Below are 25052 nucleotides of genomic sequence, written 5' to 3'. Positions count from 1 at the left end.
GCTGAGCCGTCGTATCCATCTGGCAGACGCAGTATGGGCGGCGCCAGCGGCTCCACTGCCTTGGTAATACGCGATCAATAGTATCCCCTGGTCAATGAAACGCCTCAGCTTCTGTCATATCAATGCAGACGTTCACCTACCGCAATAAATGCAATGGTGGGTGAACGTTGGTATGGAAACCCAAACGGCCATGTCTTGCAGACACGTGGCGGCCTCGGACCACCCCGACGCGGGGCGTCGATCTCTTCCCTTAGTGAGGGGTCCGGTTATTATGCAGGGGGTCCGGGACCCATGAGGGTCCGGGACCCGGCGGGGGTCCGGTCTCCGTGGGAGGTCCGGAGCCTCGGCTGCTCACACACGAGTTCCTGCCTCTTCCGGGACACGTGGTGTCTCCGGACCTTTCCCAACTGTGGAACGGTCCGGAGCGTTGCTGGGAGAACAGGACTCCGGACCTCAGGGGTCCGGCTGTTTGGATGTAGTTAAGGATAACTACAAGACCCTTGCCCAGACATATCAAGAGGGGGTACCCCAGTCCTGGGGTACCGACAGCATTAATTTCCATTAACATGAAGAAAACATTAACTTTTCTAAGTATAATAATTAACTATTTATCTATTATCAAATATAATAGTGTTAAAGGAGACACAACGTGGTCTAAACTAACTAGAAGAGTTCATGTTGAATTCAATGAATATGCAATATTCTAAATTACCCAAAGTCCGTATTACCAAAACAGAGCCCGTAGCAAATACAAAGTTCGCATAAGAATCCATATTTCCATTAGTGTCTTGACTTATACCATGTTTTAAATGTTGCATATTCCATAATCTGTACATAACTTGTGTGGGGAAAGGATAAAGAAGGAGCAAAGTAGATCGGATAAAAAACTAGAAAAAAGAGAGAAGAGAAAAGAAAGGGTGGAAAAATAACAAAAGTGAGGGGAAAAAAGAAGAAAATATAATTTTTTGGCTTATTCTATTATTATATTACTACTATGTTACTTCATATAAAATTATATTATTATAAAATCATATTATAAATTGTAGGAGAATAATAAAATTTATCTGTAAAGAATCATAACCTAGGAGCACTTTGCATATTTAACATCTTCCATGTATTCATGAAAAAATAGAAGTAGTTTTACCAAACGTTTTTCAAACTCCATCTCCATTAGAGAAGTTGCTCCATCAACGGAGCTACAACCGGAGTCGTTTCAGCCATAGCCGAAGTCCTGCCAAACTAGCCCTAAGTTGATAGCCTACAACAAAATAATTCAATCCAGTTGGTGTTGTTTCTCCTCTTCGCTTAGGAAAAAACAGCAAGAGACACAATCTAAACTCAGCATGTGAGTCGAACTAAACAGGGAACTACTCCGTTAAGTACATCGGACGTGAAATACACTAATTGATTTCAAATGTGTGGAGAAAAAAGCGGAAGATGGAGAAATCAATCGAAATAGCTCAAGGAAATGGAAGTCAGAAGAAAAGAGTTAGAAACAACAGCGAAGATATGTCTGGAGCTATACCTCGTCGAGATGAAAAGTATGAAGTTAACTAATTATGCAATCAGTCAGATGGGCTAAAAATAAATAAAAAAATCTACATAAATGGGAAAAATACCAATAGGTTTCACTGAATAGAAATTAATATATAGATATATAGTAATATAGCATGTATATAAATTTTGTATGGACAAATGAAAATGAATAAAAAATAATATGTTTCGTCCGAAGCCAGCAAAGAGGCCCAACCTTTTTCTAAATATTTTATCCATAATTATGTTTAATTTGCTTCCACAATAAGCTAGACCTAAGTCTACTAGAAGCTACTTAAGTATTCTAACAACTAGGTTTGAGATCTTTTCGCTAAAGAATAATAAAATATTGCAAGGTACAAATTGAGGTCAAACATCTATTCAACATGACCCAATATTAAATGCGATGCTCAAATTGATATTTTGCATATTAAAGTATTAAAATATGCAAACGTGGTATAGAAATAAATGATTGATATAAACTTCTATACATAGAAAGGTACATGTAATATTAAATGAGGACGAAAGATAGGTAAATAAAAAAGCAAATACATCTTTTCTGTTAAGGTAAAAATACAAAAATAATTCAATAAAAAACTAGCTACCCGCGGCTATAAATTCGGAATTAGAAGAATATAAGATAATTAGGAATTAACCAAAGAGTTTATGTTGGATACAATTATGAAATATATAAAGTCGTAATTATAAAAATAATAAAATTAGAATTATTAGCATTAGCACTTGATATAAAAAAGTTACTATTAGAAAAATCGCTAAATTTAAAATTAAATATATAAGAAAATTAGCAGTTCACCAAAGGGTCCTTATCGAATATAACTAATAAATATATAAGTGTAAGAATTAAAATATAGAAAACAATTAGTAGTTAGTTTGTATAATGATTAAGAATCACTAAATAAATAGTTTAGGTCAAATGCAAATAATAAATCCTAAATTTGAATTATAAACGGGACTACAAGTTCTCAAACATTTCATGTTCAATTAATTAATAAATAGCTAAATTTAGAATTTCAATTAATAAACTTAGTAGTTAATTTGTATATGAATTTTAAACAAAGTTGTCGTGGTGCTGCAAACCACAGCCGGGTGGCGGAAGGCACCCGCCCTAGCCCAGAGGGTGTGTACTCGGGGGTTAGCTAGTCTTAGATCAATCTTCCTCAAGAACTCGATGAACACAACCGGATTTAGAGTGGTTCGGGCCGCCGGAGCGTAATACCCTACGTCCACTGTGTGTTGTATTGCCTTCCACAAGAGTGAGAAGGTGCGAGAGTTTCAGCCTGTCTAGATTGTGGAGATTGTCCTGTGCACTGCGGGCACCTCCCTTTTATATCTCAAGGGGGCGCGTACACGACTGTTGGATCCCCGACAGGTGGGCCCAACGATGCGATATAAAATAACGAGGTGTTCACACCTTATGGCGTTGCAGGCGAGGGAGATCTCTCTCTTGGATTCGCTCGCCTGCTCCCGGAGCCCTCCGTCCATCATGTCTTGGCGCTGTCTTGTCGAGACGGAGCGCGACGCAGCTAGTAGCATCGCCTGTTATGTAGCTGAGCGGCTATGTAGGGAGCGGCGTAGGCGGCATGATGGAAAAGTGCCGGGCCGTCGTATTCATTTAATGCGGCAGACGGGCTCTGCGCGGCGCGGCTCAGGCGGCTCCACTGTGCTCCTTGGTAATACGCGGCGCGCAGCGGGGCCTGTCAAAAGGCTGTCCTGTGTACCGCGGTGGCAGAGCACGCCTTGTCCATCGCATTAAATGCGGTAGGTGGGCGAGTCTTCCTGCGGAAGACTCGCGCACAACCCCACGTCTCCGGGACACGTGGCGGCTCCGGACCCCTACATGGTGAGGGGAGTCCGGACGGGCGCAGGAGGCTCCGGACCACTCTGGGGGTCCGAGGCCCCGGCGGTCGGCTCGGAGCTTCCCTTTTGTGTAGACACGTGGCGTCACCGGACCCATCCTCAGGCGGGGAACGGTCCGGGGCCGTTGGCCTGGTGAGGGAAAAACCTGGCCTGTGGGGCCTGGCTACTCCATCTTTCCCGCGCAGCTACGGGTAACTACGCGGGTCCTGTCTTGCTGCAGTAAGAGTGGGTATCCCTGTTACAGGGTACCGACAAAAGTGTTAAAAGAAGCCATCACATTCGCCAAGATGATTTAAAAATTACCATATTAACTAAAAAAGAATCCATCACCTTGCTAGTTAGAAATAAAAAGTATGTATCAGACACGCTTAATCCATGAGAAAGGAACGCAAACAGCCGTGCAAACATGTGTGCTGAGGACCGGTCATAAGTACTCCAATTTCCTTCAGGATACAAAAGTTCAATTCGCCACGTTCTTTCATCCAGCCTCCCCAACATCTTTAATTTCCTTTCGCACGTTTTCTCAGTCAACAGATCACATCGCTAGCCTGAACATTCAGAAACCAAATCCATGCCAGCTCCCTACCCGTGATGCCTGATGCGGCCGCAGCCGCAAAAACTGATTTGGCAACGTTGCTCACGCCAGAGATTTTATTTTATCCCCCGCGTTTCGGAGATGAATGCGACTATGCGAGCTCGCGGCCCTCGTTGTCTAATGGATTCATCGCCGCCTCGCCGGTTGTGTTGCCGGACGACGAGATCGATGCGCCGTTGCACGCAAGGGTGGCCGCCGCCGGTGCCGGAGCACTGTTCAGTCCGCCATCTGAACCCACACCCCCAGACCTGAAACCCAACTGTCTGCGCGAACAAGGTATTCTGCAGAAATGCAGTCGCTGTCGCTGACCAGCTATGCAGCACGAATACGGATACGTGTATCGGTATCGGAAGGATACGGATATGCGAATACGACAATTTTTTTAAAAACCCGATACGCGGATACGTTTTACTATTTTTTAAATAAATAAATAATGGCACATATCAAAATAGTAAATTACCATAGAAGATCATCATTTTATGTGGGATCCACTCCTCAAAGTCCATCACTTGCAGGAGCCGCCCACCGCTTTGTTGGAAAAAAAAGAAATAAAAAAAATCAAGTGACGCTTACCCACAGCCACAAGTGCCCTCTCGTCCACTCATTTGGTGACTGTCAGCCGCATCGCATCCTCTGCCTTTGCTCCCTCATACGAGCTCTCCTCTTCCCTGATCCCTCTCACTCCCTGCTGCCCCTCTCTCCTCTACCTCAATTCCTCCCTCTCCTGCTACCTCTGGTAGGTGACCCGCGCACAGGACGACGGGGCGCGGCGGCGACGGAAGCAGCGGGGAGGAGGCGACCCGTGCGCGGCGGTCGGGAAGCCTGGGAGGTGCCGCAGCGGCGCAGCCGCACAGCCCACGCGGACGCCCCTGAGCATGGCGCACGGGAGCGTGGCCCGCGGGAGCCGCGGCGGCCGGCGCGAGGCACCGACGGCAGGCTGGCGGAAGCGGCGGGCGGGCGGAAGCAGCGGCGGGCGGCTCCTCTCCCACTCCCTCGAGCGACGGCGGCGGCTCCTCCCTCTCCACTCCCTCGAGCTCGGGCGGATCCGGCGGCGCGCGACTCCTCTCCCTCTCCCTCGAGCGACGGCGGCAGCGGCTCCTCTCCCTTGAGCTCGAGCTCGGCCGGTGCTCGGGGAGGCTGGATCCAGCCCCGGCGCGGGCGGATCCGGCGGCGGAGCGAGGCCGCGGCGGAACGGGGGCCGGTGTGCGTGTGCGATATGTATCGGATAACGTATCCGATTTTTTTATTATTTTTTCCGATACTCCTCCGATACGTATCGGTGACGTATCAATGGCGTATCCGTATCGGATACGTATCCGATACGGGATACGCCCATGCACCGGCGTATCGGGGTATTGGAGCTGACGAGTGACACGGACACCTGGGCGCGCTAGCATCTCGCCATCTTTGTGACAGGAAAAATCTCAGAATCCTACGCAGAATCTTGCAGGGTCAGCAGTTCCTGCTGAGCAATGGTATCAGTATTCAGTATCACGTATACGACGTCTGAACAACGACGGTTTTCCGTGTTGGAATTTCCAAACGATTTAGCCCTGCGTTTCAGTTCCCGCGTGCGGTCGGGTCGCGATCGGGGGGGGGGGGGGGGGGGGGGGGGGGCACGTCGATCGCGAACTGCCGCTCCGCCCCGGCCGCGGGCGCATCCGGTCCGGGTTGGGCTTTGACTCGCCGGTTAACTGCTGATGATAACGTGAACGCGCTGTTATATAATTGCTCACTCCGGACACGTCCATCTCGTCGACGGAGACCCCGGCACTGTAAATCTACTGCCTACCGCACAGGTGTACGCGCGGTGATGAGACGCCGCCATTGTTAATTTCTAAGCGCAGCAGCAGGGGGACTCACCAACGCCGCAGCCAAAGTCCAGGACGAATTGTGTTCCATGAGCAGCACGAGATCGCAGGGCTCGTTGAATTTCTGGGGGTGGCGCGGAGCTAGCAGCCGTCAGCAGCGAAGCGAACTTGTCGACTACTATAGCTTTGTAGCGCGGCGTCTAATTGTCAAAAGGGGGGCTTCGTGCAACTGCTACAGGCCGAGAACGAGAAGCAAGTGGACACGATTCCTCTCGTGTCATTTGTCAACGACAACGACAGTATATATTGGGAGACTGCAAAGTGGTGTTTGTCTAGAATGATTCGCTCTCGATTAGTATTACTAGGAGCGAGCGTGCGATCAGCTGGTCGTTCAGGCGATCGATTATGGCCCTGTTTACCCACCCCGTAAATTCTGTAAACGCAAAAAAAGTCACATCGAATATTTCGACACATGCATGGAGTACTAAATAAAGTCTATTTATAAAACTTTTTGTATAGATGGGCTGTAAATCGCGAGACGAATCTAATGAGCCTACTTAATCCATAATTTGTAACAGTGGTGCTACAGTAACCATCCACTAATTATTAATTAACTATGAATTAATTAATATCATTAGATTCGTCTCGCGATTTACAACCCATTTATGCAAAAAGTTTTATAAATAGACTTCATTTAGTACTTCAAATTAACAAGATTTCATCGCAATTTTTTTTTGCAAAACATCTAAACACGGCCTGTATATGCTGATGCCTAAGCCCATGATCCTTACGCGCACCTATAGATGCCGCGGCGATCGTGTAGGCAGCTAGCAGCCCGTGCGAACCGGGCTGCCCGTTGGCCGGCATGCGTGCCCTGCGACGGAGAAGAATGATAGATGGTAATGGGACGTGCATGCCGGCCACACGAGAACGTTTGTACAGCACATATACAAGGATAGGGAGAGCCGGTACATACGTGCTCGCCACGGTGGAGTCACGGTCAGTGGCATCCACGAGGACTGCACGTGCGGACGACTTGAGGACCTCAAGCTGGGGAAGAGAGACGACGGAGGAGAGTCGCAAAAGGAAAGAGCAGCGTGTAAATTGGTGGTATACTTCGGTTCTCTTTAATTCAAATATTTATACTATTTTTAGAAACGATATTTTATTTTAGAAAGTATTATAAATATATATATTTGAACTAAAAGAGTTGGAGATGTATCCAAATATCACCAATTTGCAGCTCTAACAAAAAGAGCAAGATGGCATGCTTAGCTGCTTTCCTCCATAAATGGGGTTGGACTAAGTTGAATAAGGTGGGATGTCAGATGGGCCCCCAGAGAGACCTCGGCTGGGCCTTCTGGGCGTATAGATTAGATTCTGCAAGGTTTTTTGGGCGGTTGGGCTGAACGGGAAAAGAAATGGGCCACAAAACAGGCTGCAATTTTAATGGACCGAGCTCGATAATGGTCATGTTTGGTTAGGGGGTGAAAATATTTTCATGAAAACTTTTCACCCATTTGACCACTAATTAGAGGTATTAAATAAAATCTAATCATAAAATAACCTCTAAACTATGATACTGTAGCATGTGTTGTATTTAATAAGGCCTTTGACCGCATGATTAGAGGATGATTAGGGATGGTTACTGTAGTATTACTGTAGCCAATTATGTGGAACTTGGTTCATTAGATTCGGCTCGAAAAGTTACACCCATCCGTAAAAAAGTTTTGCAAATAAATTTCGTTTAGTACTCCATTCATGCATTCGTCTTTTTGTGAAAAAAATTTCAAAAAAAAAAAGTTTGAGCTTGCAGCGAGGCACCGAGTCCAAAACGGAAGTCCGGACTCCGAAGGCATGCCGCATGCGGCACGGCGGAATGCGTTGCTGTTTACTCCCAGTGGATTCGATAATTACTACGCGCAGATCCATCACAAGTTCACAACGCGCAGTGGATTCGCTATTTTTTTTAGAGAAAAAGTTTCCTCAATTTTATCCAAAGGAGAGAAAACGCACATGTTCAAAGCATTCACGTATTTGAAGCGTGCTCACTCGGTAGCGTACTTACATAACAAAACTCAAAACAATCAACCTTTCCTAAACTCTCATCTAAGCAGGTAACTGCGCCAAAACTCGATAAAACGCCCAGCACGTCCGGACTCTCCCCATTTGGCCCCTGGGTCGCCGAGACCCTCCAACCGAGGCTCGCTCAGCCGATTCGCTAATTACTAGCCACATCGGCAAAAGGGATAGGGAAGCAAAGCAAAGCAGGTCGGATGGTGGCTGGCGGGGACCTTTGGTGCGGCCCTCGGTGGTGATCTCTCCAGTGCACGGTCCTTGGCAGCGGGATATATGGCACGACTGACCCGTGCCAATGCACCGCACCGGCGCGTGCCACCCAGCTTTCACGACGCGGCGGAAGGGTACGGTGGCGATCAAGAAAAAACAACGCTGCCGTGCGCAACTGCATGCACGAAAACTCGAAAAAGCTGCAGCTCTCAGGCCCTGCCTCTGCTGCGTTGCTCCCAGGATTCCAGGCGGGCCTCCAGCGCTCCCCTGCAGGCAGGAGCGCGGATTTTGTGCCGCCCGGCGCCGATGCGCCGGATATCTGTACGGCGTGGATCACATTGAGATCGGCGATTTGAGCTACGAGCTAACGTACGAGATCTGTACTTAATAACAGTATGCTTCGTATTTCACTGGAAACGTCATATTTTGAAGCACGAGAAACGAGGTTGCAGGTGGACGCGTGGCTTTGGAGCCAAGGGCTCGGTTGGAGGCTTCCAGACAACGAATCTCGCACAGTACATTTGGTGGCTGGACCCTGAGACACGGAACCGCGGTCCCTCTTCTTGTAACAGTACAAATAGATTAAAAAAATATAGAAGGAAAATAAAAAAAATATGAAAGTTACAATTTGCTTCCAAATAGGTTTAAAGTCTAGGACACATTTACACGTGTATATGGCGCTGAATTATTTTTGAACTGAGAAAACAAGTTAGGGGACTGATCAATGAATGGTTGTGCATCTAGTCTTTACGAGAAAAAGTTCTCACACATTCTCTTGTGAAAAATATGAAAATGCACAAAAAGGTGATATCTATACTTTTGCTCATAAAATTGTAAAATATTTTTTCACAGCAAATAATCTAGAGAGAGCTGGGTAGAAACGTAACTTATTCAAGATGTATGTACATTTCTAACAAAATTGTCTGATGATGCACTTTTTTGTAAGTAGCAAAGAAAATGCACATATATTTTTTTTCCTTATAAGCACTCTTTGAAAAAAATAAGTAAAAGGGTCTAAAATGCACATATATTTTCCTTGTAAGCACTGCTTAAAAAATAATATAAAATTTTAACAAAGCAGTGAACAGAAAAATCCTAAAAATATAAAGTACACGGTGCACTTATTATTGTGAAACTGTAAATCAACAGTGCATCGTGTATTCTAGAGATGGAAGCTCCAATAATGTACCATGACGTACATGTGTACATGTTCATGCACATAACAAATTTGTTACTTCACATACATGATGCATGTATCTTGTTACTTCACGTACGGCGCAAACAAAATTTAACTAAACAGCACGGCACAAATAGGATTAAACTAAACGCGGATGAACCCGGCGTACGTAGGCTGAAATATTCATCACTGTGCAAAAAATATGAGTGGGGATACATGGTGTACACTCACACGATTCTTGATTAAGAATTAAGATGCACATAATTGCGGTTGCGGCCCATATTTATTTTATATTTTTTTAATCAAGATACACATACGGGACACTCTAAATTAAGATGCACATAATCTGCATAAATTTGTGTACTATGTAAAATATTAATAAAATCATCTAATGATGCATAAATTTTTGTGCAAGGCAAACAAGTAATAAATGTTGAATAAATATAGGCACATATATATTTGTGGAAAAAGTATTTACAATAATTTTTATAACTCGTAGTGAATTAATTTAATTACTGCAACATGTTCAAGATGCACATATATTTTGTTTAATTATCTCAGTACATACTATGCATAAATTTTGATGCAGATAGAAAATGTCAAAATTATTAAACATGTGAGATGCACAAATTTGTGTGCACTGTTGCCTGAAATCTTTAGATGCACGTTCTATAGAAACCACATAGTAAGAAATAGTATTATATATTTAGTATGGAAACAAATTGATGACCCAATCATAACTGATGCACTTTTCTTTTTGCAAATCACAAGAATTATATTTAGTATATACGAGCACATGAGGATGTTTATATTGACGTGCACATATTTTTGTGCGTAGTCTTTTTTTTCGAAACAGAAATGCACTAGTCTTTGCAAAGAAACACCGGTCTTCGTATACATCAACAAAGATTGAAGAAAAATGCTCAACATCACCAATGGAAGATGAACACTGCAGAAGTAAAAAAAATTGCATATGACCAATGCAACTGGTTACTCATAAACTTGTGCAGTATCACAAATCTCCAAACACAAATATTATGGGTTGCATCGCGTACATACATACATGTTGACGACGGTGGGCTCCCCCGTGGTTGCATCGCGGTAGAGCACGAGCCGTAGAGCCCACCTGCAGAGGCCACCGGCGCTGGCCCCGGCACGCTGCGCCACCGCGTCCAGGCGCATACAGCCGAGTCCAAGACGGCGGTGGGGCGCGCCAAGAGCCGCTGCTGGTCGTCCTGGCCCTGTTGGTCGGCGCCGCCTTCGCCGCTGATGATGCTACCCTGGACGGCGGTGCCGTACGCGACGGCCTCGTCTGCGTTGATCCGCTTGTTGAGCTCCTTGCCGTCGAATAACTCCGTGAGAAGCTCCGGCACCTTGGGGATCTTGGTGCTGCCGCCGCTGAGCCCGATCTCGTCGATGTCGGTCTTCTTGAGCTTGGCGTCCGCGATGGCCTTCTTGACGGGTCCGAGCGTCTTCTTGAAGAGGTCCGAGGCGCCGCCGGTCGATTCAAGCAACGCCGCGGCCGCGGGGGCCCGAGGCGCGGCCGACCGAACCGAGCAGCGACACGGCCGCGGCTGCCCGAGGTGCGAGCGGCCGGCCATGTGAGCGCCGGCAAGGGCCGATTATCACTGCGGTCGTTGCCGAGAAGATCCCATCCTACAAGACTTGGATCCATTAGTGCAGGATCAAGATGAGGACTACAGGATCCCCTCCGCCTCCATGGATCCCAGCCAAGGGAAAGGAAAGAGGAAAGCTCTGGTGCGCTAGCTCTAGATTTTTCGAGGAGCGGAGGGAGCCATGGGGACACTGGCTCTAGATTTTTTGGGGGAGCGGAGGGAGCAATAGCCATTAGCAGCGCTTTTCTATTTTTAAATGATAATGTGGGTCCGTATGTCTCCATATTCTCTGTATTATAATGCACCGTATATTATTTTCAATTAAAAAATTTATTATTCTTTCACAAATCTCAAGACAACCACTTCACCGCGCGGAAACAACTTACGTCGTCCATATATGCGGCGGAACGGCGCCCGGCGGCTCATTTTAATTTCCCCTGCAGGCTGCAGCCCTGCTAGTCTGCTACTGCTAACCACGCCCAACCGCCAGTCTGTCCAAACCGGCGGTGTCTATTCCTCGTACTATACAAGAGTAGACCAATTCATAGCAGAAGCGAGTACCCCTGCTGTCCACGCCGTCGACCACCTCCCTGGCTCCGGCGGCCTCCGCCGCCTCCGCCACCGCCCTCCACCATCACCACACTAACCAATCTCGCCGCCGCACCGTCGATCCACCACCGCTGCAGTCTTCTCTCATCCCCGCCACCAGCCTCCACACACCGGAGGTCCTACCCTGCCCGGCCGGCGGCGCGCCTTGCCCTTCGCCAGCCGAACCGCCGCCGCCACCCCCGGCTCTCTCCTCTAAGTCCGGCAGCCATGGAGCCCGCCCCAACCCCCAACAACCCGAAACCCTAAAACTCCGCCGTCTCCCGCCAGCACCCCGACCGCCGGCGATTTCGCCGGCGGCCACTCCGCCCACCTACCACCCATTCCTGCCCCCTCCCCCTCCCCCTTCTCGCTCGGGCAGCGCTCCCTCCCCTGTCGCAAGGTAGAAGAACAGGGAGGCTTCTGCGACACGGCGACGAAAAATCGCTCGCGCGAGAAATAGATTCGGCGGTCCAAACCCCAACCGCAACCACGCCTCGACGGCTCCGCTCGCTCATCCACTAGTCTTGCCCGCGTGCCTCCGACGCGACGAGCTGGCGTCGGCCCCTCCCTCCTCGCCGCCGTCGTGGGTTATTCTGGGCAGCATCGCGCGCGTTTGCGCCGCGGACGCCGACCTCCCGCCGGGCGCCGACCTCTCCCTCGCGCTGGCGCCGTCCCCGCGCGTCTCGCTCCTCACCGTCCCGCCGCGCCTCTTCCCGGACGCCCCCACAGCCCGCAACTTCCCCGCCGTCCTCGCCGCCGACCCCTCCGGCCTCCTCCTCCACGCCAACCAGGTCCGCGCCACGGGGCCCCTGGTCACCCCGCCTCCTCCCTCCACGTTCGCCATCCCCGAGCCCAAGCTCATCTCGGAGCGGGCCTTCCTGAGCCTCCTCCTCCACCCCGGCGGCGGCCACCGCTACGTGGTCGCCGAGCTCCGGCTAGTCGTCGGCCGCGACCACACCTACCTCTACTGCTTCTGCTCCGACGTCAGCGAGTGGGTGGAGAAGGTGGTCCCGAGGACGATCCCACACCGGCTGTGGGTCCCCGATGCCGTGATCGCGCACCACGGGAGGCTCTGGTGGGCCGACCTCTCCTTCGGCCTCGTCACCTGCGACCCCTTCGCCGACGCGCCGGTCCTGGCGTTCGTCCCGCTGTAATGCCCTATCCGAGTGTGAGTGCGGGAGGTGAAAACGTACTTTGCAATAGGTGTATTAGTCCTTAGAACGCGGGTGTGGCGTGGGCGTGGTGAGGGATTTAACCCCCACGGTTTCTGTAAGGAGAGGACATGATTTTGCTTGTGAAGAACACAGTCTGGGTTGCCGGCGACAGGGACCTCTGCCCTGCCCGCTTCCCCCCTCTGAATTTGATCCTCTTGTGAAATCTCACGTCACGATTCAACCGCGGCCACGGGGCATTACATTTGGTATCAGATTCAGGTTATCCTAGCCACACTACCGCTCCAATCGCTTGCGTTTATCCCGTTCCCCGATTGGATCTTCCATCGCTGTGATCCCGATCTGCTCCGCCGAGTTTTCCCTTCCGAGCTCGGCGTCCACTGCCAAGCGACGGTTAGCTACTCCTGCGCCGTCGCCCACAGAGTTGTTTTCGCCGCTTCGGGTTTTAGTTTGGGGAATTGGGGGATCTAGCAGAGAGCGATCTCGTGAATTGGGTCTAAATTGCGGCGCTGCGTCGAACTCCTCGGCACGGTTTGTGGGTTCCAGTGTGTGACTGCTGCATCCCGTCGGCTTAGTGACGCTCTCGAGCCCCTCGGGGTAACATCAATTCGAGTCGCGCTCGCTTTGCTTCCGATGTGGTCAACACAGCGCCCCCAAGCCTTCGGTTCAGACTCAGTTTGTGCTCTCGGCGATGGAGCAATCGGTGCTGCGTACGCAGGAACGCTGGGATCAGGTCGCCAATAACTTCGATCTGCTGTTCGCCAGGGTCGACGACATCCTCGGCACTCAGATCAAGTTAGAAGCACAATACGATATGACAACCAAGGTGGTCGAACAGATGATGAAGGATCAACAGGTGTTGGCACAACAAGTCGAGATTACGGGACAAGCAGTGGGTCGATTGACGCTGAACTCCACGAGGCCGCCCGTCGGCGAGCCACCATGCCCCACGGTCTCCGACGCTTCCACAAACAACCCTTTTCACCAAGGTCCCCAAGGTACATCTCATACTGTCCTTCCCCATCGTCATGATAGAGGTGGTCAGCGCGGTGGTGCTGATGCGCTGCATCGTCTTAAGCACGCCCTCCCTAAGTTAGCTTTCCCACGTTTCACTGGTTCCAACCCTCGTGTGTGGCGTTCCAAGTGTCAAGATTACTTTCAATTGTACAATGTTCCGCCTGCTATGCAAGCAACTTTTGCTTCTCTTCATATGGATGACAATGCTGGGAAATGGTTGCAAGTGTTTAAGAGGAAATATGGTCTCACGGATTGGAAGTCATTTATTTCTGCGGTGGAGGAAAAGTTTGGGGCTGCTGATTACAGGGATGCTATGGGGGAGCTTTTTGAGCTGACTCAGACAACAACTGTGGAGCAGTATGTTGTTGATTTTGAAAACTTGCAGTATGAAATATGCATGCACAATGAAGGGTTTGATGATTTGTTCTTTGTGTCTCAGTTTGTGAGAGGCCTGGGGTATGACATAGGAGCAGTGGTTCAATCCCAGTTACCACAGACTGTGGATAGAGCAATTTTACTTGCCAAAGTTCAGCAAAGGGTTCTGGAGAAAGGCAAAGCTAAACAACAGAAGTTGGCTGGTACACCTAGGCAGCAGCATTGGCCTCCTCGTCAGGATGCCAAACCTGGGGGATCTTCTTCTTCCATGTCCAAGGAAAGGCAACTGTTAAACTATAGAAAAGCCAACAATCTCTGTTACTACTGTGGGGAGAAGTATGAGCCGGCTCATGTTGCTGTGTGCTCTCAGAGACCAAAAGCTCAGGTAAATGCTTTGGTGGTCAATGACCTGGACCTCCCATTGTCTGAAGAAGTAGTAGCTCAACTAGAATTGGAAGATTCCCTTACTACTAAATTTTGTCAGCTCTCTCTGAATGCATTGGCTGGAACTGAGGAAGGGGCAGCTATGAAGCTGAGATCATTGGTTCACAACAAAGTTATGCTCACTTTAGTGGACAGTGGCAGTACATACAGCTTTGTCAGCTCTCAATTTTTGCAACAGGTGGGTATTACACCTCTGCCAACAGTTCCTACTTCAGTCAAACTAGCAAATGGTCAGGTGTTAGTATCTGATAAATGGGTACCACAAATGGAGTGGTGGTGTGATGGGTTTACCCTACTGCCTGACATGAAAGTTTTGGACATAGGAGCCTTTGATGCCATTCTTGGCTTTGACTGGTTGCAAGCTCATAGTCCTATGGTGTGTGATGGGGAAGCCAGAACTATGGAATTCACTCACAAAAATGTATCAGTTAAGTTGAAGGGGGTGCAACCACCCACTCAGGATGTTTCTCTGTTGTCTGCTGAAAAGGTGTATAAATGGCTCAAGGGCAATGATATATGGGCATTGGTTGTGGTGACACCATCCCAGCTAGCTCCTCCACCTACAATTGATCCTGAGATTGATAAACTGCTGGAGACTTATAAAGATGTGTTTGAGGATCCACATACTTTACCCCCTGAAAGGATGTATGATCATACCATTTCCTTACTACCCAATGCTATCCCTGTGAACTCTAGACCCTATAAATATTCTCCAATGCACAAAGATGAGATTGAGCGCCAAGTGAAAGATATGCTTTCTGCTGGGATTATTACTCCAAGTACCAGTCCTTTTGCCTCTCCAGTGCTATTAATTCAGAAGAATGATGGTTCTTGGTGTTTTTGCATTGAATACAGGCGACTGAATGACCTCACCATTAAGAATAGATTTCCCATGCTTTTGATTGAAGAGATTATTCAAGAGCTGGGGGTAGCAAATATTTTACAAAGCTGGATATGAAGTCAGGGTACCATCAAGTTCGTATGAAACCAGGGGATGAATATAAGACTGCCTTTAAAACCCATCATGGCCACTATCAGTCTAAAGTTATGCCATTTGGGTTAACCAATACCCCAGCCACTTTTCAGTGCATTATGAATGCAGTGTTGGCTCCATTTCTCAGAAAATTTGTGATGGTTTTCCTCGATGACATTTTAATTTACAGCCTTGACCTCTCTACCCATATATCTCATCTGGAACAAGTGTTACAAGTGCTGAGACAACATAAATTGTACATGAAGAAAAGTAAGTGTTCCTTTGCTCAGTTGCAAGTTGAATACCTGGGTCATATCATTTCAGAACAAGAAGTGGCAACATCAGTGGACAAAATTCAGGCTATGAGGGATTGGCCAATACCCAAAAATGTTACTGAAGTGAGAGCTTTTTGGGGGCTGATTGGATATTATAGGAGATTTGTGCAGCACTATGGGAGCATAGCTAAACCTCTCACACAGCTGCTGAAGAACAAACAGTTTCTTTGGACTGATGCAGCCCAACAAGCTTTTGAGGCTCTTAAGCAAGCTATGATTACTACACCTGTGTTAGCTTTACCTGATTTCAATGAGGTGTTTGTGGTGGAGACAGATGCTTCTGATGTAGGGATTGGCGCCGTGCTAATGCAGAAAGACATGCCTATTGCTTTTCTGAGTAAGGCTTTAGGAGAGTCTCACAAGGCCAAGTCTATTTATGAGAAGGAGTTCTTAGCTCTTATCATGGCAGTCGAGAAATGGAGGCCATACTTGCAGAGGCAAGAATTCATTATCAGAACTGATCACAAGAGCTTGGCTTACTTAACAGAGCAAAATCTGCATTCTGATCTTCAAAGGAAAGCAATGACTCGGCTCATGGAGTTACCGTTCAAAGTAATCTACAGGCAGGGCAAGGAGAATGCTGTAGCTGATGCTCTGTCTAGAGTAGGACACATGTTAGCTATACAAGCTGTTTCCACTGTGCAACCGAAATAGGTTCAGGAAGTGTCTAATTCTTATGCAACTGATCAGCAAGCTCAGTCTCTTTTGGCTAAACTGTCCCTTTCCAGCCCAGATGAGCAGGGTTTCTCTTTGGAGGCAGGAATTATCAAACTTCACAACAAAATCTGGGTGGGTCAGAATTCTGCTATCCAGACCAAGATTATAGCTGCACTACATGCCAGTCCAATTGGGGGTCATTTTGGACAAAAGGCCACTTTTCAGCGAGTTCACAGATTGTTTCACTGGAAAGGGCTGAAACAAGATGTCATCAACTTTGTCCAACAGTGTAGCATTTGCCAGCAAGCTAAGCACCCTCATAGTCTACCAGCAGGTCTGTTACAGCCCTTACCTATTCCTGCAGGTGCATGGAGAGATATCTCTTTAGATTTTGTGGAAAGTTTACCTAAAGTGGAAGGCTTTAGTGTTATCCTTGTGGTGGTGGATCGTTTTACAAAATATGCTCATTTTATGGCCCTCAAACATCCATTTACAGCACTGTCAGTAGCCAAGGTGTTGTATGACAATGTGATTAAACTCCATGGCATGCCTCAATCAATGGTGTCAGATAGGGACAAGGTGTTTACTAGTACTGTCTGGTCAGAATTATTCAGAATGGAGGGAGTTCAGCTAAAGTACAGTACAGCATATCATCCGCAGACGGATGGCCAAACGGAGCGCGTCAATCAATGTCTGGAAATGTACCTTCGCTGTGCTATCAGTGAGGTTCCTCGTCAATGGAAGTCATGGCTTTCTCAAGTGGAATTTTGGTACAACACTACTTTTCATTCTGCTCTGGGTTGCACACCGTTTAAGGCCCTCTATGGCTATGATCCTACTATTGGTGCCCTGCCAGATTCCACGGTCATTCCTCACCCTTCCATTGCGGAGTTTGTCGCTGACCGGCAGTTTCAGTCATCGGTCCTGCGTGATCACCTTGCCAGAGCTCAGGTTCGCATGAAATTGGCCGCAGATCGTCGCAGAACAGATGTTAACTTTCAAGTGGGGGACAAAGTCTTTCTGAAACTTAAGCCTTACGTCCAGGCTTCAGTAGCCAGTCGCCCCTTTCCCAAGTTGGCCATGAAATACTATGGTCCCTATACAATACTAGAATGTGTGGGTAATACAGCATACAAACTGGATCTGCCGGCAGACAGTATGGTTCATCCTACTTTCCATGTTTCCCAACTCAAAGCTTTCAGACCTGACTTTACTCCGGTATACTCTAACCTTCCTCATTCTGTTGATTTGTTGGCTGAGAATGTGGTGCCAGAGGAGGTGCTCGATCGACGGCTCGTGAAGAAGGGGAACGCAGTAATTCCCCAGGTGCTGATCAAGTGGACAACTTTACCTGCTTCATCTGCAACGTGGGAGGACTACAACGTCGTGCAGCAACGGTTTCCAGGTGCACAGGCTTGGGGTCAAGCCAGTTCTTCGGCGGGGGGAGATGTAATGCCCTGTCCGAGTGTGTGTGCGGGAGGTGAAAACGTACTTTGTAATAGGCGTATTACTCCTTAGAACGCGGGTGTGGCGTGGGCGTGGTGAGGGATTTAACCCCCACTGTTTCTGTAAGGAGAGGACATGATTTTGCTTGTGAAGAACACGGTCTGGGTTGCCGGCGACAGGGACCTCTGCCCTGCCCGCTTTCCCCCTCCGAATTTGATCCTCTTGTGAAATCTCACGTCGCGATTCAACCACGGCCACGGGGCATTACACCCGCTCCCTCCGGGCAAGGCGCTCGGCTACGGGGAGGCTGCGCGAGTGCTCGACAGGTACCGCGTCGTGGGGCTTAGCGCCGGAAAGCTGCGCTTCGTCGACATGTACAGGAACCGTGATCCCCGCGGCGCTCTCCAGGTCGGCGTGTGGACGCAGCCCGATCCCGACGCCACGGAGTGGACGCTCGAGCACCAGGTCAGCCTCCCCGACATCTGGGCCGATCGGAGCTACAAGGCCGCGGGTCTGCCTATGAAGATCCCCGTGCTTGCGCTCATCCACCCCAAGGACCCCGCCGTCGTCTACTTCTTCCTCAAGGACCACCTCTTCGGCGTCGACTTGCGCTCCCGCAGCGTCGTCGAGTGCGAGGTTTACGAGCTGGTCGCGCCGGACAGGAACCTCGTGGCCACCCGCTTCGTTCACGCTTGGGAGCTGCCGCCCTCTCTCTCCTCTTCCTCTGGTAAGACAAAACCCTTGTATTGCACACCTCCTGACCTCCTGTCTTCTCTGATCTGTATCCAATTCACCCCACTATCTGACGTCTGTTGTTGAGGTCATTATCTTTGCTCGTAGTATGACTGTATGATCGTTGAACGATTTTTTGCACGTTATTGTCGATTGCAATCATGTTACTAGTAAATTTGTGCATATATGCACATTAGCTTATATGATACTATTATAAATTGCTTTCTGTGAATAAAACTGTACAGTTCAATTGAGCTTAACACATTGCTTACTTGGTAGTTGCTAGTAGAGCAGTCCATGTGCACTTTTTTCTACGTACTAAATGACTCCAGCATGTTCTTTTCACACTGCCTATTTTACCTGGCTTGATCACCTAATGGCATGCTCTGGTTTCATGGTTTGTTCTGCTTTGGAGAAGTGGCAGAAACATATGCATGTTTCTTTTATTTTGGCATGGGACACGTTATTCTTGTTTGAGTTATCAAATGGGGCCTGACAAGGGATATAGTATATGCTAATGCAATAATATGTCCAGTAGATAACAATGAGAGACGCTTAAAGTATATCATAGGAAGATAACTGCCACTGGTAATATTGTGCCTACTGTTTATAATGTTAATGCATATCATAAACATTTACCTCTTCTTCATCATCTTATAAACTTCAGTGATGTGACTACAGGTGATTTATTACTACTTGATTACTAATTTCTTTCTCTCGCATGCTCCTTACACTGTACAGACCGCTATTTCTTCTTTTTCTCTTTTGCAAGTATAGATTTGTTCCAGGCAGGATCAATTTTTGTCCTCGCTGCTTCTCCAACCAAATTTGCAAGTATAGATTTAGCATCAAGTAACCGTCAGTACATTGTACTGACGGTTACTTGATGCTAAATCGCATATCTCTGTTAGCAAATTACGCCTAAGATTCAGTTAGGATCTAGTTTGCATCGTGACATATCTGCATATTGTAAGCCTGGCAATTGGATCTACCGTTTCTTTTGGCACTCTTGTGTGTTCAGACTTTGGACTTGTATACCAGTTACCAGCCGGCAAACATGGTGTTCATGCTTGAAGTTTGTTGTTGATATCTTATATGCATTCTTGATATAATTCTGTGTGGTTACAGACCACTTGCTGCTTTACAAATTGCTTGATAATCAGTTTTTATGGCTAGACTGAATAGCTTCATAATGAAACTGCTTAATTCAGCAATGAAACACCATACATACCCAGCTGTACTTACTTGGCTGAAATGAGAATTCGTCTTGTGTGGTGTGGTGTGCTAATACTTATCACAATATACAGAAGAACTTGCATTTTTTTTTGCATCTAGTGTATGTTTGAATTCATTGTTTTTGAACTGTAATTTGGTACTATTTCCTTGTTTTACTTTGAAGTTGAATCCCCTCATCCTTTATTTATGCTACTGGGACAAAAGCGGGACTATATATAGACTTTGTCGTGGTGCTGCAAACCACAGCCGGGTGGCGGAAGGCACCCGCCCTAGCCCAGAGGGTGTGTACTCGGGGGTTAGCTAGTCTTAGATCAATCTTCCTCAAGAACTCGATGAACACAACCGGATTTAGAGTGGTTCGGGCCGCCGGAGCGTAATACCCTACGTCCACTGTGTGTTGTATTGCCTTCCACGAGAGTGAGAAGGTGCGAGAGTTTCAGCCTGTCTGGATTGTGGAGATTGTCCTGTGCACTGCGGGCACCTCCCTTTTATATCTCAAGGGGGCGCGTACACGGCTGTTGGATCCCCGACAGGTGGGCCCAACGATGCGATATAAAATAACGAGGTGTTCACACCTTATGGCGTTGCAGGCGAGGGAGATCTCTCTCTTGGATTCGCTCGCCTGCTCCCGGAGCCCTCCGTCCATCATGTCTTGGCGCTGTCTCGTCGAGACGGTGCGCGACGCAGCTAGTAGCATCGCCTGTTATGTAGCTGAGCGGCTATGTAGGGAGCGGCGTAGGCGGCATGATGGAAAAGTGTCGGGCCGTCGTATCCATTTAATGCGGCAGACGGGCTCTGCGCGGCGCGGCTCAGGCGGCTCCACTGTGCTCCTTGGTAATACGCGGCGCGCAGCGGGGCCTGTCAAAAGGCTGTCCTGTGTACCGCGGTGGCAGAGCACGCCTTGTCCATCGCATTAAATGCGGTAGGTGGGCGAGTCTTCCTGCGGAAGACTCGCGCACAACCCCACGTCTCCGGGACACGTGGCGGCTCCGGACCCCTACATGGTGAGGGGAGTCCGGACGGGCGCAGGAGGCTCCGGACCCCTCTGGGGGTCCGAGGCCCCGGCGGTCAGCTCGGAGCTTCCCTTTTGTGTAGACACGTGGCGTCACCGGACCCATCCTCAGGCGGGGAACGGTCCGGGGCCGTTGGCCTGGTGAGGGAAAAACCTGGCCTGTGGGGCCTGGCTACTCCATCTTTCCCGCGCAGCTACGGGTAACTACGCGGGTCCTGTCTTGCTGCAGTAAGAGTGGGTATCCCTGTTACAGGGTACCGACAAAAGTGTTAAAAGAAGCCATCACATTCGCCAAGATGATTTAAAAATTACCATATTAACTAAAAAAGAATCCATCACCTTGCTAGTTAGAAATAAAAAGTATGTATCAGACACGCTTAATCCATGAGAAAGGAACGCAAACAGCCGTGCAAACATGTGTGCTGAGGACCGGTCATAAGTACTCCAATTCCCTTCAGGATACAAAAGTTCAATTCGCCACGTTCTTTCATCCAGCCTCCCCAACATCTTTAATTTCCTTTCGCACGTTTTCTCAGTCAACAGATCACATCGCTAGCCTGAACATTCAGAAACCAAATCCATGCCAGCTCCCTACCCGTGATGCCTGATGCGGCCGCAGCCGCAAAAACTGATTTGGCAACGTTGCTCACGCCAGAGATTTTATTTTATCCCCCGCATTTCGGAGATGAATGCGACTATGCGAGCTCGCGGCCCTCGTTGTCTAATGGATTCATCGCCGCCTCGCCGGTTGTGTTGCCGGACGACGAGATTGATGCGCCGTTGCACGCAAGGGTGGCCGCCGCCGGTGCCGGAGCACTGTTCAGTCCGCCATCTGAACCCACACCTAGGGGTGGTAATGGGCCATGGCCCTAATGGCCTCTTCACAGCCTAATAAAGCCCTTAAAATTTTTAGTTCAAAAATACATATGTTTAGAGCCCGGCCCTTTTAGGGCCCGATCCTTAGATTTTCTAGTTCAAAATGTTGGGCCCTTTACCACCCCTACCCACACCCCCCTGACCTGAAACCCAACTGTCTGCGCGAACAAGGTATTCTGCAGAAATGCAGTCGCTGTCGCTGACGAGTGACACGGACACCTGGGCGCGCTAGCATCTCGCCATCTTTGTGACAGGAAAAATCTCAGAATCCTACGCAGAATCTTGCAGGGTCAGCAGTTCCTGCTGAGCAAGAGCAATGGTATCAGTATTCAGTATCACGTATACGACGTCTGAACAACGACGGTTTTCCGTGTTGGAATTTCCAAACGGTTTAGCCCTGCGTTTCAGTTCCCGCGTGCGGTCGGGTCGCGATCGGGGGGGGGGGGGGGGGGGGGGGGGGGGGGGGCACGTCGATCGCGAACTGCCGCTCCGCCCCGGCCGCGGGCGCATCCGGTCCGGGTTGGGCTTTGACTCGCCGGTTAACTGCTGATGATAACGTGAACGCGCTGTTATATAATTGCTCACTCCGGACACGTCCATCTCGTCGACGGAGACCCCGGCACTGTAAATCTACTGCCTACCGCACAGGTGTACGCGCGGTGATGAGACGCCGCCATTGTTAATTTCTAAGCGCAGCAGCAGGGGGACTCACCAACGCCGCAGCCAAAGTCCAGGACGAATTGTGTTCCATGAGCAGCACGAGATCGCAGGGCTCGTTGAATTTCTGGGGGTGGCGCGGAGCTAGCAGCCGTCAGCAGCGAAGCGAACTTGTCGACTACTATAGCTTTGTAGCGCGGCGTCTAATTGTCAAAAGGGGGGCTTCGTGCAACTGCTACAGGCCGAGAACGAGAAGCAAGTGGACACGATTCCTCTCGTGTCATTTGTCAACGACAACGACAGTATATATTGGGAGACTGCAAAGTGGTGTTTGTCTAGAATGATTCGCTCTCGATTAGTATTACTAGGAGCGAGCGTGCGATCAGCTGGTCGTTCAGGCGATCGATTATGGCCCTGTTTACCCACCCCGTAAATTCTGTAAACGCAAAAAAAGTCACATCGAATATTTCGACACATGCATGGAGTACTAAATAAAATCTATTTATAAAACTTTTTGTATAGATGGGCTGTAAATCGCGAGACGAATCTAATGAGCCTACTTAATCCATAATTTGTAACAGTGGTGCTACAGTAACCATCCACTAATTATTAATTAACTATGAATTAATTAATATCATTAGATTCGTCTCGCGATTTACAACCCATTTGTGCAAAAAGTTTTATAAATAGACTTCATTTAGTACTTCAAATTAACAAGATTTCATCGCAATTTTTTTTTGCAAAACATCTAAACACGGCCTGTATATGCTGATGCCTAAGCCCATGATCCTTACGCGCACCTATAGATGCCGCGGCGATCGTGTAGGCAGCTAGCAGCCCGTGCGAACCGGGCTGCCCGTTGGCCGGCATGCGTGCCCTGCGACGGAGAAGAATGATAGATGGTAATGGGACGTGCATGCCGGCCACACGAGAACGTTTGTACAGCACATATACAAGGATAGGGAGAGCCGGTACATACGTGCTCGCCACGGTGGAGTCACGGTCAGTGGCATCCACGAGGACTGCACGTGCGGACGACTTGAGGACCTCAAGCTGGGGAAGAGAGACGACGGAGGAGAGTCGCAAAAGGAAAGAGCAGCGTGTAAATTGGTGGTATACTTCGGTTCTCTTTAATTCAAATATTTATACTATTTTTAAAAACGATATTTTATTTTAGAAAGTATTATAAATATATATATTTGAACTAAAAGAGTTGGAGATGTATCCAAATATCACCAATTTGCAGCTCTAACAAAAAGAGCAAGATGGCATGCTTAGCTGCTTTCCTCCATAAATGGGGTTGGACTAAGTTGAATAAGGTGGGATGTCAGATGGGCCCCCAGAGAGACCTCGGCTGGGCCTTCTGGGCGTATAGATTAGATTCTGCAAGGTTTTTTGGGCGGTTGGGCTGAACGGGAAAAGAAATGGGCCACAAAACAGGCTGCAATTTTAATGGACCGAGCTCGATAATGGTCATGTTTGGTTAGGGGGTGAAAATATTTTCATGAAAACTTTTCACCCATTTGACCACTAATTAGAGGTATTAAATAAAATCTAATCATAAAATAACCTCTAAACTATGATACTGTAGCATGTGTTGTATTTAATAAGGCCTTTGACCGCATGATTAGAGGATGATTAGGGATGGTTACTGTAGTATTACTGTAGCCAATTATGTGGAACTTGGTTCATTAGATTCGGCTCGAAAAGTTACACCCATCCGTAAAAAAGTTTTGCAAATAAACTTCGTTTAGTACTCCATTCATGCATTCGTCTTTTTTGAAAAAAATTTCAAAAAAAAAAAGTTTGAGCTTGCAGCGAGGCACCGAGTCCAAAACGGAAGTCCGGACTCCGAAGGCATGCCGCATGCGGCACGGCGGAATGCGTTGCTGTTTACTCCCAGTGGATTCGATAATTACTACGCGCAGATCCATCACAAGTTCACAACGCGCAGTGGATTCGCTATTTTTTTTTAGAGAAAAAGTTTCCTCAATTTTATCCAAAGGAGAGAAAACGCACATGTTCAAAGCATTCACGTATTTGAAGCGTGCTCACTCGGTAGCGTACTTACATAACAAAACTCAAAACAATAAACCTTTCCTAAACTCTCATCTAAGCAGGTAACTGCGCCAGAACTCGATAAAACGCCCAGCACGTCCGGACTCTCCCCATTTTGGCCCCTGGGTCGCCGAGAGCCCGAGACCCTCCAACCGAGGCTTGCTCAGCCGATTCGCTAATTACTAGCCACATCGGCAAAAAGGGATAGGGAAGCAAAGCAAAGCAGGTCGGATGGTGGCTGGCGGGCACCTTTGGTGCGGCCCTCGGTGGTGATCTCTCCAGTGCACGGTCCATGGCAGCGGGATATATGGCACGACTGACCCGTGCCAATGCACCGCACCGGCGCGTGCCACCCAGCTTTCACGACGCGGCGGAAGGGTACGGTGGCGATCAAGAAAAAACAGCGCTGCCGTGCGCAACTGCCTGCACGAAAACTCGAAAAAGCTGCAGCTCTCAGGCCCTGCCTCTGCTGCGTTGCTCCCAGGATTCCAGGCGGGCCTCCAGCGCTCCCCTGCAGGCTGCAGCCCTGCTAGTCTGCTACTGCTACCCACGCCAAACCACCAGTCTGTCCAAAC

General features: G+C 48.5%; 2 protein-coding genes across 3 annotated transcripts; one reads left to right on the top strand and one right to left on the bottom strand.

Moving 5' to 3' along the window:
- Positions 1-8603: 8603 nt before the first annotated feature.
- Positions 8604-11137, bottom strand: LOC120646841 (ribosome-associated molecular chaperone SSB1-like). 2 transcript variants are annotated; one of them, XM_039923330.1, is made up of 2 exons: positions 10343-11137; positions 8604-10232 (listed from the first exon to the last, which is right to left on the bottom strand). In XM_039923330.1, exons 1-2 carry the CDS (start codon positions 10882-10884, stop codon positions 9953-9955), a joined length of 822 nt encoding a protein of 273 aa, XP_039779264.1. In that variant the 5' UTR covers positions 10885-11137; the 3' UTR covers positions 8604-9952. The 2 variants fall into 2 exon arrangements, with proteins under 2 accessions (XP_039779264.1, XP_039779265.1); XM_039923331.1 differs by having other exon boundaries at positions 10347-11137.
- Positions 11003-19499, top strand: LOC120648217. Its single transcript, XM_039924951.1, has 3 exons — positions 11003-11041; positions 12039-12631; positions 18176-19499. The coding sequence occupies exons 1-3, from the start codon at positions 11003-11005 to the stop codon at positions 18723-18725; spliced, it is 1182 nt and encodes a 393-aa protein (XP_039780885.1). The 3' UTR covers positions 18726-19499.
- The last annotated feature ends 5553 nt before the right edge of the window (positions 19500-25052 follow it).

Source organism: Panicum virgatum, chromosome 9K (genome assembly GCF_016808335.1).
Source record: "Panicum virgatum strain AP13 chromosome 9K, P.virgatum_v5, whole genome shotgun sequence".
NCBI classification, from domain to species: Eukaryota; Viridiplantae; Streptophyta; class Magnoliopsida; order Poales; family Poaceae; genus Panicum; species Panicum virgatum.
Note: the sequence above shows the minus strand (reverse complement) of the source record. Positions and strands in the feature narration are given on the sequence as shown.

Coding starts and splice junctions, on each gene's coding strand:
- LOC120646841 (XM_039923330.1), bottom strand. CDS start 10,884: ATGGCCGGCCGCTCGCACCTCGGGCAGCCGCGGCCGTGTCGCTGCTCG. Junction 10,233..10,342: donor CCACCGTCGTCAACATGTAT/GTATGTACGCGA, acceptor TTACTTCTGCAG/TGTTCATCTTCCATTGGTGA.
- LOC120648217 (XM_039924951.1), top strand. CDS start 11,003: ATGGATCCCAGCCAAGGGAAAGGAAAGAGGAAAGCTCTG. Junction 11,042..12,038: donor AAGGAAAGAGGAAAGCTCTG/GTGCGCTAGCTC, acceptor CGACGCGACGAG/CTGGCGTCGGCCCCTCCCTC. Junction 12,632..18,175: donor GCGCCGGTCCTGGCGTTCGT/CCCGCTGTAATG, acceptor CGGGGCATTACA/CCCGCTCCCTCCGGGCAAGG.